The following is a 12,996-nucleotide window of genomic DNA, read 5'->3' as shown; positions in this document are numbered from 1 at the left end:
ACAGTTTGCTTAGATATCTCCTCAGCTACATATCCAAGTTCATTGCTTGGGAGTTCTACCTTCCACAAAGCACAAGACTACAATTCAGCCAGTTCTTTCCCAGTTTATAACAAGGATCACCTTTCTTCCAGTTTCCAATAACATGTTCCTCATTTCTGTCTGAGACCTCACCAGAAGCACCTTTAACATCCATATTTCTACCAACAGTCCCTTCAAGGAAATCTAGGCTTTTTCTAGCATGTACCTCAAAAGTCTTCCAATTATACCCATCACCCAGCTCCAAAACCACTTCCATATTTTTATGTATTTTTTACAACAGCACCCTACTTCATGGTACCACAGTCTGTATTAGTCAGGGTTCTCCAGTGAAACAGAACCATTAGGAGCTTATATGTATATATATATATATATTTATTTATATTTATATTTATATATACATACACTTTCTACTAAGGAATTATAATATGTGATTATGGAGGTTGACGAATCCCAAGATCTTCAGTGGAGTTGCAGGAGAGCCAATGGTGTAGTTCTAGTCCAAATCCAAAGGCCTGAAAACTGGGAGAGCCAATGGTGGTGTTCCAATCTGAAGGCTTGCAGACTTAAGACCCAGAAGAGCCAATGCTTTAGTTTGAGTCAGAAGGCAGGAAAAAGCTGATGTTTCAGTTCAATGGCAGTCAGGTGAGAAAAATTCTCTCTTAATCCAGCGCGGGTAAGCCTTCTTGTCCTAGTTAGGCCTTCAATTGATTGGATGAGGCCATCCACATTAGAGAGGGCAGTCTGTTTTACCCCATCTCCCAATTCAAATGTTAATTTCATCCAAAACACCCTCCAAGAAACACACAGAATAATGTCTGACCAAATATCTGGGTACCTGTTGGCCAAACTGATACATAAAAGTAACCATCACAATTATTATCTGTCCTATGTATTATAGCCATTCTAGTGGCTGTGAAATATCTTACTGTGTTTTTGTCTGTTTGTTTGCATTTCCTGAATGACTAACGGTGTTGAGCACATTTTCATGTGATTTTTTACCCATTGGTACATCTTCTTTGGTGAAAGATCAGTTCATATCTGTTGCCCATTTAAAAAATTGCATTGTTTGTCTTCTTATTGAGCCTAATGTGTGTTTTTAAAATTAATTTAAACAAAACAACCCAACAAACAATCATAACAGTTCACCCATTTTATTGACCCTAATGTGTTTTGTGATTTATTTTTTCTTGCGAGTTCCTGTGTGGGAACTTTGAGGGCCAGGTGGAGGGTGTATTTCTCCTGGGAGGATCTGTGTTTACCTCTGCCTGGAACCCAGAGGTATTATAGATGTACGTCCAATTTCAATTAAATCTTCCCTGTAGTTTCTAGGCCAAACAGGTAATGTCATTTTCTGCCATTTGTCTTGCTGTGGCTCTGGTGACTTTATTTTCTCAACAACAATAACAACAACAAATCAGGATTTATGGTCAGAATGGAAACACTTACTGGGGACAAAGGGCCAGACTCTTTGATGTCATGACTGCCTGGGAAAATCCAGATTGTATACAGTGACAGGGCCATCCTCACCCTGAATTTTAGAGCCTGGCAAGGCCAAGTGGACAGAATTTGGTGTTATGAAAATATCATCTTATATCATCTGTAATTTAATTTTAAATACTTTAAACAGTACAATATGTGTGTGCTCTTTTAAATCAATATCCTAGGTATGGTTAATTAACAACTGAAGTGTTGGGGAATGTAAACTCCAGGAGAGGTTGATTAGCTTTTGAAAGCTTCTAAGCAGATGTCCACTCTTTAGAGAGCTTCAACTATCTTTATTTCCAGTCAACACTGAGACTGTGGATTTTCCTTTGGTGAAATAACTAGTATTCATTATGTGTGGGTTGGCTAGAAATATTGTACAGGGTATTTCTATATCCTGTCTACTCTTTTTTTTTTTTGCTACGCGGGCCTCTCACTGTTGTGGTCTCTCCCATTGCGGAGCACAGGCTCTGGATGCGCAGGCTCAGCGGCCATGGCTCACGCTCACGGGCCCAGCCGCTCCATGGCATGTGGGATCTTCCCTGACCGGGGCACGAACCTGTGTCCCCTGCATCGGCAGGCGGACTCTCAACCACTGCACCACCAGGGAAGCCTCATGTATAACTATTTTTGAGTGCACTTGCTACTAAATGTTGGCATGAACAAGAGAATTCAGTATACATGTTATTATAACATAACATTGTAACATTGTAAAGTAGGAAGGCTGTGAGGTAGAAGAACTCACATATAGTGTTAAACAAATAACATCTACAAAGAGGGAAGTGGTATCCCACCAATTAGATTCCCGCTTTGGAAATTCTCCTGCTCCAAAAATTTTCAAGCTATTCTGTTTTGGGAAGGAGAGGAGAGTCCTTGAATGTATGGATTAAAACGAGGTATGAGATATCTGAGGCTTGGAAAAGCCATGTCTAGCCCTATTCCATATAGAGTATTTACATGTCTTTACAACATCAGCCAAGGTCTCTGGAAGCTGGACCCCAACCACCTCAGAAAACTTGGGGTTGGAGAGGGGTGCAGTCATTTGCCAAAATGATTGGAGAGGGAGAGAAATCTTTATTTATTTGGAAATTATACTGTTGCTGCAGAGTTAACCACCAATGCTTTTACATAGTTTGAAGAAAGCTCTTCTTGGCTCACAGATTCAGGTATTAATAAATAATAATGATAGGCAAAATTTATTGCAGGCAATCTTCTCCTTGTGCCAGGTATTTTACACGCATCATCTCATTAACGTATATACATTTCCATACAATCCTATGAATGGATGATTTTCTTCCAGTTTTATATATAAGTACAGTGAGGCTTAGAGGTCACATAATTAGGTGTTTGAATGTCAACTCAAGCTCTTTCCTATTCATCACCCACATCCTTATATCCTCTAACTGGGAAGGATGGGGCAAGTCAATCTCTTCATGAGCGTGTAAGCTAACTCTGTTTACAGGAGTTGCCAACGGCATGGGAGTCAGGATCTTAAAAACGTAACACATTTTAACGCTTAGGTTCACTCCTAACTTCTGGACCCCCACTTAGAGCACCCCTTTCGGACGAACCTAGTGCTATAGTGAAAGAAGCTGCTGGAACGGGAGAGGGAGGCACTCTTTGCAGAAGAGCCAATGAGACCGCTGGTTCTTGTGAGTGGCACTTCGTTTGGCCAATGGGTTCAGCCTCGGAGGCACCGCGAGAAGACGGGAACTTGGGGTCTGGAGCATGTGGGACCGTGGCGCTGCGCGAGCGTTGAACCCGGGGTTAGCTTGAGGACTCGCTGAGGTACGCGAGTGCTCGAACGCTGGTGAGAGGAGGGGACGCAGGTGTGGAAGGCCGGGGGGGCCAAGGTCGCTCTGCTACAGGCCAGGTGCGCTTTCGCTCAAGCTCTTGCTGGTGAACGGGGGCCCCTCCGGCCCACTCGGACCCTCCCCTGTTCTCTCACCCCGTATCCCTGGGGAGCCGCGAGGGCCTGTGGGCCCCTGGGTGGAGCCTGGGCCGGGGGCGGGGGCGGGGAGTTGTTATTTGAGGCTGGGGGGTCGGGGGGGGGTAGGACGAATGCAGGACCTGGGAGAGGTGGGAAGGTGGTGCCTGGGGAGGGAGGGGACTCTGATGGGGAGAGGGGTCTGGGCGGGCGTGAGTGTTACTCGCACGCAAGGGGTGGGCAGGACCCCCAGGGGAGTTTTGGTTTGGGGAATGATGCTTTCTCCAGGGTGGAAGGGATGTAGTATTTGCCTTCAGGAACCTCTTTTCTGGTTAGGCCCAGTCATATGCCCCAGCCCAGAGCTCGCACTTGGAGGGGTGGGGAACGTAGGCCTCACCGGTCCTGGGACCTGCCTGTCCTTGGACTCTCCCGGCTTGTACCTTATAGTCAGCCAGCCACCTGCTAACTAATCAAATGAGAAAATCCACATTAAGGGAGGGCCTGAATCTGTAGAAGTGATGGTGGAGGTGAGGGAGGGGTGGAGAAAGAAGAGGATTTCAGAAATCCAGTAATTGGTAGGTGTTATAGTGCCTCTCAGTGTGTACCAGTTAGGCTACTGAATGTTCTGGTTTCTTCCAGTGGTGGTGAGAAGTTGTGAGTGAAGAGGCCGAGCTAACTGAAAAGGAGTTTAAACAATTAAAGGGGAGAACTGTAGTAGCCTTTGAGTAAGGGAGGCATATCCTCCCATTTTAGTGTAAAAGATAATAATTTATTTAAAATTTTTTTGCCAGATCCTGAACCGCCTTCACCTATAGTTGACTTAGGAATTGTATGTCAGTCTTGTCTTTTTTTTTTTTTTTTTTTTTTTGCGGTACGCGGGCCTCTCACTGTTGTGGCCTCTCCCGCTGCGGAGCACACGGGCCCAGCCGCTCAGCGGCATGTGGGATCTTCCCGGACCGGGGCACGAACTTGTGTCCCCTGCATCGGCAGGCAGACTCTCAACCACTGCACCACCAGGGAAGCCCCCAGTCTTGTCTTTATATGCATGGCCTGATTTCTCTGTAGCTAATACTTACGACACGTTTGCAGAAGTTAAGAAGAGGCTTACTTGTTGGTTACAAAAGATTCTTCAGGGAGCAGGGGTGAGTCCAGACAATGAAGGGAGCCCCTGAAAGAAGGAGTCCTGAAGTCTACAGATTATAAAGTGATTTTGAAGAAGCTTAGTGAGTCTGAGACTTGAGGGGCGAGAAGAGCATCATCCCTGGTTACCTTGCGGGGTGGGGGGAAGTGTTAAGTGTCACCTGTCAGACTCAGCAGGAATCATAGGCTCAAACCAGAAAGGGTCTGTACCCTGGAGACCTCAGTTCTGGTAGAGTTTGAAAGAAGAGTTTTATAGAAAGGAATTGGATAAAGATTCAGAGAAGCAGCTAAGGAACCAAGGAGGAGATGGAAAAGTTTAATGTGAAAATAGACTGGAAAAATATTAGGACTCTGGTAGAAGAAAGAGTGACCCAAAACGAAGCAAAACCCATAAATATTTATGGACAAAAAATTTTATGATATGGCTATGTTAACTATAAACTTACTTATAAAGCAAAATCAGGCCCATACATAAAGAGTGTTTCCCTCTACAACTGGTAGTTAACTTACAGGACTGAGTTCTCTAAGAGGCCGTTTGGGTAGAAAATATAAGTAAATTCCAGGAGGGCTTGGCCTTTAAGAGATTGCTGATGGAGAGTGTTTAGAATATTCTGTGCTAAACAGAAGCTTTTGAAGTGAACATAACATAGGAGGCTGGTTGTATCACTGGTCTGATCCAAAGTAGCTGTTTTTTTTTTTCTTAATGCTTTGTGGGTCTGTCTTGAAGGAGAAGGAAAACAATTGGGAATCATTTAAATTATAAAATGATGGCAGATAATTAACCAGAACAGACACCTGTGTCCTCTGCAGCCTTGCGATGGATCCTGTCCGACCACCCTTCAGGGGCCCGTCTCCTGTGCACCCATCTCAGTCTGTTCGGATGCCGGGCTCTTGGCAACAGGCTCCAAAACCTTTGGACCCAGCTCTGGGCAGGGCAGGACCTGCAGGCAGAGGCCATGTATTTGAAAAGCGAGAGGAGCCAGGCCCACAGAGTGGGCCAGTGCAAAAGGTAAGACCGTGTCTGCATACATAGTAGCAGCACACAGCTTATCATCAGGGCAAATAAGGGATTTCAAGGTACTTAGGAAACTGGGAAGCCCTATATGAAAGCAAGGGTTTGTTTTTTTTTCCCTTGAACAAGGTGGTTGCCTCTTGGAATATATTTCAAATTCTTGAGTTGAAAGTCTAGAAAAAGGGCCTCGTAATGAATGTTAGATGGACCTGGGTAAATGCCTTAGTTCTCTAGCTTCTATAAATATAAATATATGCATACATAAATGATAGGTTTAAAGGTACAGTCTTTTCTTTTTTTGTGAGTGTTTAGATTTCCACTCTGGGTTTGACTCTATGGTATTAGCAGCCACTCTTGCCTCTAAGGTCATAATTGTTAAGAATGGTTTCTTTCAGAAGGCTCTTTGCCTGAATCTTAAAGAAAAAGAGGATCTTCAGCTATTGTTAGTGCTGTGTGTATACTTGCATGGACATGCATTCTTAATCTCCTAATTATATAGTAATTTTAAGAATGGTATTTGTCTATAATTAATCTCAAAGAATAAAGAGTTAGCAAATACAGGAAGAATCTAATAGTGCAGTTATGACAATTTTAAGTAGGTTGACAATGTCAGATGTAACGTTCTGTAAGAAGAAACATAATTGACAGTAATCCTGTATTTTTACTCAAATGGATTGCTTGAGTCTGTATGTGGCAACTCTAATTGGTGTAACAGTAGTAAACTTCCAAGACTGCTACAGGAAAACAGTAGCAAGTTTTGTTGAGGTTATTTAAAAAAAACCCAAAATTCTGATACCCTTAAATGATCCATTTTTTGGGAAAATTTATTAGCCAGTACACTTGTTCTCTCTTACCTTAGGTGTACAGGAAATGAACTAGAAAAATAATTCTGTTGCGTTTGTTATACTGTATATCAAATCATGAACTGTAACTGTTTATGCTTGAAAACCTAATATGACATAAGTGTTTTGTTTTTTGTTTTACATAAATTTATTTATTTTTGGCTGCGTTGGGTCTTCGTTGCTGTGCACGAGTTTTCTCTTTGCGGCGAGCGAGGGCTGCTCTTTGTTGTGGTGCGTGGGCTTCTCATTGCGGTGGCTTCTTTTGTTGCGGATCACAGGCTCTAGATGTGTGGGCTTCAGTAGTTGTGGCTCGTGGGCTCTGGAGCACAGGCTCAGTAGTTGTGGCGCACGGGCTTAGTTGCTCTACGGTATGTGGGATCTTCCCGGACCAGGGATCGAACCCGTGTCCCCTGCATTGGCAGGTGGATTCTTAACCACTGTGCCACCAGGGAAGTCCGACAGAAGTGTTTTTTTTTAAGACCATAAGGATTTAAACAATTTTTGTAAGGTATTTTTATTCTTGTAACATTTATAGAATTTGAAGTGGATGATTTTTATTATTTACCAAGACTTGAAGAAAACCAACAGTGTTTCTGAGGTTTTAAACTACATCTTAGAATAACTTTATTCTTTGACTTTCTGTAGGAATCTAGGGGTTTGGTCTCAATGTTCCGAGGACTGGGCCTTGAAACAGTGTCCCGGACCCCTGTGGAACAGGAAATGCCTCCTTTAGGTATGTGGAAGACTAACTTGAGAAAACGTGGTGTTATATATGATTGCTTTGTTCTTAAATTCACACAGTTTATCTTCAGAAAAATTACTGTACTTTATAAAATGTTCAGCTCACGGTTACAGCTGGGGTTTGACTCTTCCGTTTAGGTAGAGGCATTTTAGGTCGAGGCTTGTCTACCAGTATGGCACGCAAGGACAAAAAAGAACCCCATCCCACTTTTCTGGATCCTTCAGTGTTGGCATCTGGAGATAGCAAGATGGCAGAGGCCTCCGTTGGTTGGAGTAGGTGGGTAAAGTTGCCTTCTTGGGTAGCCATCAAATTCAGATGAAATATCTGTAAGTCCAGAGAGAAACTCTAAAGTGGGTTGTATTGTCTCACAAAGAAACAATGCATGGCTTCATGGTAAGAATGGGTATTTTCCAAGAGTAGTCAGCAGCTACTGATGCAGTCAGTCTTTGGACGAGGGTAAAAGCAGTACTCCACTGCACAGTTCACCACCCTGTTTGCCCACTTAAGAATTCAGCCTGGTGGTAGTGGTTCTTTAACCCAGGTGGGTCAAACTTCCATCTCAATTTCTGCTGTGGAAGTTGGCCCTGAGAGTCAATATTAATAACAATTGATGAATAAGTCATGTTAGCATATTGGATTTGGAGAGAATCCCAATGCTTGGGTCTCTTTTGCTGACTCCTCCAGGAAGAGAATATAGATTTGGGGGACTCATTTAGATAGGGCACAGATAGAAGCATGATTGAGAAAGTTCTGATTTGCCTCTTTTCAACATTTCAGAACGCTTGGAAGAGGGAATTTGGATGCCTTTTTATTACCGATGGGAAGAGCAGCTGGTGGTATAGGCAGAGGAGTATACAAGGCTCCCGGTGCTCTCAGCCTGAATTCTCAGGATCCTGCCCAGCTGTCATCTCCGCCACCTCTGCCCCTGGCCCCACTGCATTCTCTGGATCGCCCACCACTTGGGACTGCAGAACACAAGGAGAAGTAAGTCAGGAGTGCTGCCATCCCTGCTTGGTGATGATGTGGAGGAGGCCTTCGCATAGTATTGCAAACTCTGTTCTGTTGTGTCTGAAGTCCTCCTTGGGTGGTAGGTACTACAGGGTTGTTTTGTTTTTTGCCAGTGGGGAGAATGACAGAGAGGTGGGGCAATTCCTGATGAGGTGAAATGGGGTTAGTGATGATAGTATGTATTTATCTAGAGTCTACTCATGGCTTTTCATTTCCTTCCAAATTCAGACATAGATAATTCTTTGTCATGTTGAAGATAAGGAAATTATCTAGGAAATACATTGCAGCAGTTCATTTTTCTCTATAGAACTAATTCTTATGTTCTTAGTTAGCTGGCCTAGTTATTCTAGTGATATTACTAGGACAAATAGGGTGACCTTGCTTCTCTAATTAGAGATTGCTAAGAATTTACCTTCTGGCTTTCAAAGCTTCTTTTGTATGTCTTGATTCTTGGTCTGTGTACCTGTAAGCAAAGTGTGAAGTACTACTTCCCCCAATCTATCTTTCCTTTCCTTTTCTTTCTTTGCATTTTTGTGGCATGGATTATTTGTTTGTTTTTGGCATATGTGGGTGCTTTTGGTTTTTATTTTTATTTTCTAGAGAGCCTTTTGTGAAGCGAGGATCAAAAGGAACACCTCAATCTTTGGGATTGAACCTTATCAAAATACAGTGTCGTAATGAAGCAGTTTATCAATATCATGTGACTTTCAGGTATTCACAGCGTTTTTCCCCTCTGTATTGTTCACTTCTTAGAGAACAGTAATGAAATAGTTCCACAGGAATAACTGAATTGTTTTTGTGTATAACTCCTGATGCAGCTCCCCCTACAGTAATTCATGTATTCAGATCCTTGCAATAAGTTTAAAGTTAACATTTTTTGTGTGTGTGTTTAGCTATATTACCAATCCAGATTTTAACTTAATAGGTGCAATTTTATGCATGAGGTTAGAGGTGGATTTTCTGTAAAGTTAATGAAACTTAAGTTCAGGGCCTTTTACTTGCATAGACCCCTTCATAACCTTTTTAACTTACCTTGTATCTGTAGTTTTGTATTCCTCTTCTTAAAGAGACCCCCCCCCACAGTGGTATCAAAAACACACCCCACAATACCTGGATCCTCCCTGCATGAGTGCTATACCAGCATTTGATGGCTCACCAGTGATAGTCTAGGGTTAAACTTGAGGGTGAAAAAACCAGAGAAAATAACTTTAATTTTATATCAGTAACTTTAGGATTTATCAACTTATTTAAAAGTTAAGAATTTATATTAGTCTGTGTTCTTTTTTAAAATCTCAGGAGAGCCATTAACTGAAGGTTATTAGCTGGAATTGTGAAAATAAATGAGTGTTCTGGAATATTTATGGAGAAAAAGGAAGATGGAAGACTGAATTTTTGAAGCACAGCTATTAATTTCTACAAGAAGAAGAAGTGGAATGAAAGAGAGAAGAAAGGAACAGTTAGGGGAACAATACCCTGAAGACAGGGTTATAAAGCCAGAAAGAAGGACCCATTTGAATGAGGGAGAGGTGGTTGACTTTGGCCACAGGGAAAAAAGCTGTTGAATTTGCTTTCAAGAGGCACCCTTGGTGATTTTCTAGTAGCTTTATTAGTGTTATGGGGAAAAAATGAGACTAAAAGAACAAAGGAGAGCCTGGGCCATGAGAAATAGCCAGTGGATTGGCCACTTATTTAAAAGTATGTAAGAGGAATGAGAAATGGAATGATAATTGCTTTAAAGGTTTCGGTGAGGTAAGAAACTGGACGTGAACACATGTGACAAGTGAAGAGAAGGAGTCAGGAAACCGGGTGAAATTGAACTAGCAAGAGGGGAAGGTGGTGGGAATGGGCCTGTTCTGGAATGTAAGGGATGGAGATGGGTGTTAATGAGAGGGAAGAGTACTTGCTCTGGAAATGGGTTGACAACTGATAATGAAACAGAAAGGAGTGTGAGACTCCTCACGGGTCTCTGCATTGACCAGGCTATGGAGAAGACATGGATTCTATAAATTTCGAGATTGTAGATGCAGACCTTTGAAGCCACAATGTGAAGAGGATGAGAGAATACCGAGAGGATGTATTACCGTGACTGGTCATCCTGTAGCTTCCTTGACATCATGGGGCTCTAAAAAGACAAATTTAAATATAGTGTCTTGGGCATAATGCCATGTATGTGTGAATTTTTTAGAAGAAGCATTTTGGAATGTGATGGTAGCATATGAGTGCTTAGTTTTGGCGATGACTGTATTGGATTACCGCTTGATTTTTTTGTTGATGTTATCTTTCTTCATGTACTTGAACATGCTTGACCCCTTTTAGCTTTGGATTTGTTTAAACTTCGAAGTTGTAGAATAGGTTGTATGTTACTGTGATCTGTTGGGACAGTCATTGTACAAAGTAGCTACTGGACTTTTTCAAAGCTGTAAGATTTGTGACAGTGAATTGATAAAAAGTTGAGGGCTTCCCTGGTGGCGCAGTGGTTGACAGTCTGCTTGCTGATGCAGGGGACACGGGTTTGTGCCCCGGTCCGGGAAGATCCCACATGCTGCGGAGTGGCTGGGCCCGTAAGCCATGGCCACTGAGCCTGTGCTCCGCAACGGGAGAGGCCACAACGGTGAGAGGCCCGCGTACCGCAAAAAAAAAAAAAAAAAAAAAAAAAAAAGTTGAAATTGCTGTGAGTGAAAAATGGTTAGAGTAAAATCCTATATTTTTTAAAAATATATTTTTAAAAGTGTATATTTCTGTAGATGCTAGAGCAGGGATTAGCAAGCTGTGGCAGGCCTGCTGGGCAAATCTGGCCCACTGCCTGTTTTTGTAATAAAGTTTTGCTGGAACATAGCCATACTTATTGGTTTACATATTGTCTACGAGGCTTTTGTGCTATGTTAGCAGAGTTGAATAGTTGTAACAAGAGACCATATGACCTGTAAAATCTTTCCATAAAAGTTTTCTGACCCTCTGGTCTAAACTCTCGAAGAATGTACACTGACATGATAAGGCAGTTGTGTTTGGGTGGTGGATTTATGGATTATTTTTATTTTCTGTGACCCAGTATCCTTGGGTCAGAGTTCTTTTTTTAGTCAGATGTATTTCAATATTTTAATATGACCACTAGATGGAGCAGTAGTCATAAGTGACTGCATCTCTAACAGACCTACCACACAGCTGTAAAGTCAAACTGAAATAAAATCCTCTTTATTATTTTCTAGCCCCAATGTGGAGTGCAAAAGCATGAAGTTTGGCATGTTGAAGGACCATCAAGCTGTCACCGGAAACATCACTGCTTTTGATGGATCCATTCTCTATCTGCCTGTTAAGCTAAAACAAGTGAGACCAAATAGGAAGTGCACTTGGGGGCGAAGCACGGGTGGTGGGGAAATCATAGTGTCCCTGAACATTTGAGTTGTACTTTCCTATTCTGAGAGGAAAGGCAGACTTCTCCATAACAAAGAAATTGCAAACTGAGAAACTTTTACATCTGAGTTCTTTCTAGTCCCTTCTCACTTAAGAGGAGTGGTTGGAAGCCTTTGACCTTAGTGACAAAGAATATTCAAGATTGCTAATTCGAAAGCCTCTATTGCTAGTTCTCCACTGGGTTTCTCTTACTAAATCCTTTCATAAGTCCTACTTGTCATGCTGTGATTTTGTCTAGTGTGGACAGCAAAGTAACAGTAAAGAATAAAACATGTTTAAGATATTATAGTGTTCTAGAACACAGTTGGATTAGATTAGCGCTTGGTAGTGTTGTAATTTCTCTTTACTTGCATATGTTTATTTGTTAGGTTCTTGAGTTAAAAAGTCAAAGGAAAACTGACAGTGCCGAGATCATCATTAAGATTCAGTTGACAAAGATCCTGGAGCCCTTTTCTGACTTGTGTGTTCCGTTCTACAATGTTGTTTTCCGTCGGTGAGAAACTGCTGAAGTCTTATTTTCTTTAACCTCAGTCTTGTATTTGTAACAGAGCTCTTCAGGAAGCTTGGGTGGTATTAAAATACAGTGCATATATAGATGAGTTTGGAAACATTTAATAAATAAATGGATGACATTAAGGCTAACTTATTAAAAGTTATCTCAAGTGATTGTCCAGATTTGGGTATATGAAAGTAGGTTTGAAGTAGCTGGACAGAGGGGGCTGGTTTCCTTCCATTCATTCAGGAACTTTAAAAGCAAATGTTTATGGTACATATTTAATGGTGTCAGTGATGGGGCTACTTGAAGAGGTAGCATGTAAAAATTTTTGCTAGAATTTTTCCCAGTCCTTTGAATTTTTGGATACAGACAGCTCATAATTTTTTAACTTTTCTGAAGACTCCCAAATTTTCATAAAACTGTTATTCCCAAACCACCTTTTTTAAAATGAAACAGAACCTGATTTCTACTTAGTCAGCTCAACTGCCAGGAACAAACATAACTTCCTAAGCCTGACTGATAGTCACAAATTTAGAAATGGACTTTTTTTTTTTTTTGGCGGTACGTGGGCCTGTCACTGTTGCGACCTCTCCCGTTGCGGAGCACAGGCTCAGTGGCCATGGCTTACGGGCCCAGCCGCTCCGTGGCATGTGGGATCTTCCCGGACCAGGGCACGAACCCATGTCCCCTGCATCGGCAGGCGGACTCTCAACCACCGCGCCACCAGGGAAGCCCAGAAATGGACTTTCTTGTGCTCTTTTTAGTTAATGGGGAAAAGTAATGTAAATCGAGCTTGGGAAGCCAACTTGATTTTTGGTTACCCAGTTAGCAGAAAAAGCTGCAGTCAGTTGCATATACTGCAAGATAAATACTTTGGTAATTTTTATTTTTCTTTTG

The 12,996-nt window shown here is 42.0% G+C and overlaps 1 protein-coding gene across 2 annotated transcripts in view; it reads left to right on the top strand.

The window, feature by feature from the left end:
• Positions 1 to 5,405: 5,405 nt before the first annotated feature.
• PIWIL2 (piwi like RNA-mediated gene silencing 2) overlaps positions 5,406 to 12,996 on the top strand; it is an 87,052-nt gene continuing 79,461 nt past the window's right edge. For both annotated transcript variants that reach the window (XM_065878567.1, XM_065878566.1), the window contains exons 1-7: positions 5,406 to 5,597; positions 7,088 to 7,175; positions 7,322 to 7,460; positions 7,962 to 8,168; positions 8,793 to 8,903; positions 11,399 to 11,516; positions 11,972 to 12,096. In XM_065878567.1, coding sequence (XP_065734639.1) covers positions 5,406 to 5,597; positions 7,088 to 7,175; positions 7,322 to 7,460; positions 7,962 to 8,168; positions 8,793 to 8,903; positions 11,399 to 11,516; positions 11,972 to 12,096 — 980 coding nt within the window. The remainder of the gene's footprint in view (positions 5,598 to 7,087; positions 7,176 to 7,321; positions 7,461 to 7,961; positions 8,169 to 8,792; positions 8,904 to 11,398; positions 11,517 to 11,971; positions 12,097 to 12,996) is intronic.

The sequence above is a fragment of the Phocoena phocoena genome, chromosome 6 (assembly GCF_963924675.1).
Source record: "Phocoena phocoena chromosome 6, mPhoPho1.1, whole genome shotgun sequence".
NCBI classification, from domain to species: domain Eukaryota; kingdom Metazoa; phylum Chordata; class Mammalia; order Artiodactyla; family Phocoenidae; genus Phocoena; species Phocoena phocoena.
Note: the sequence above shows the minus strand (reverse complement) of the source record. Positions and strands in the feature narration are given on the sequence as shown.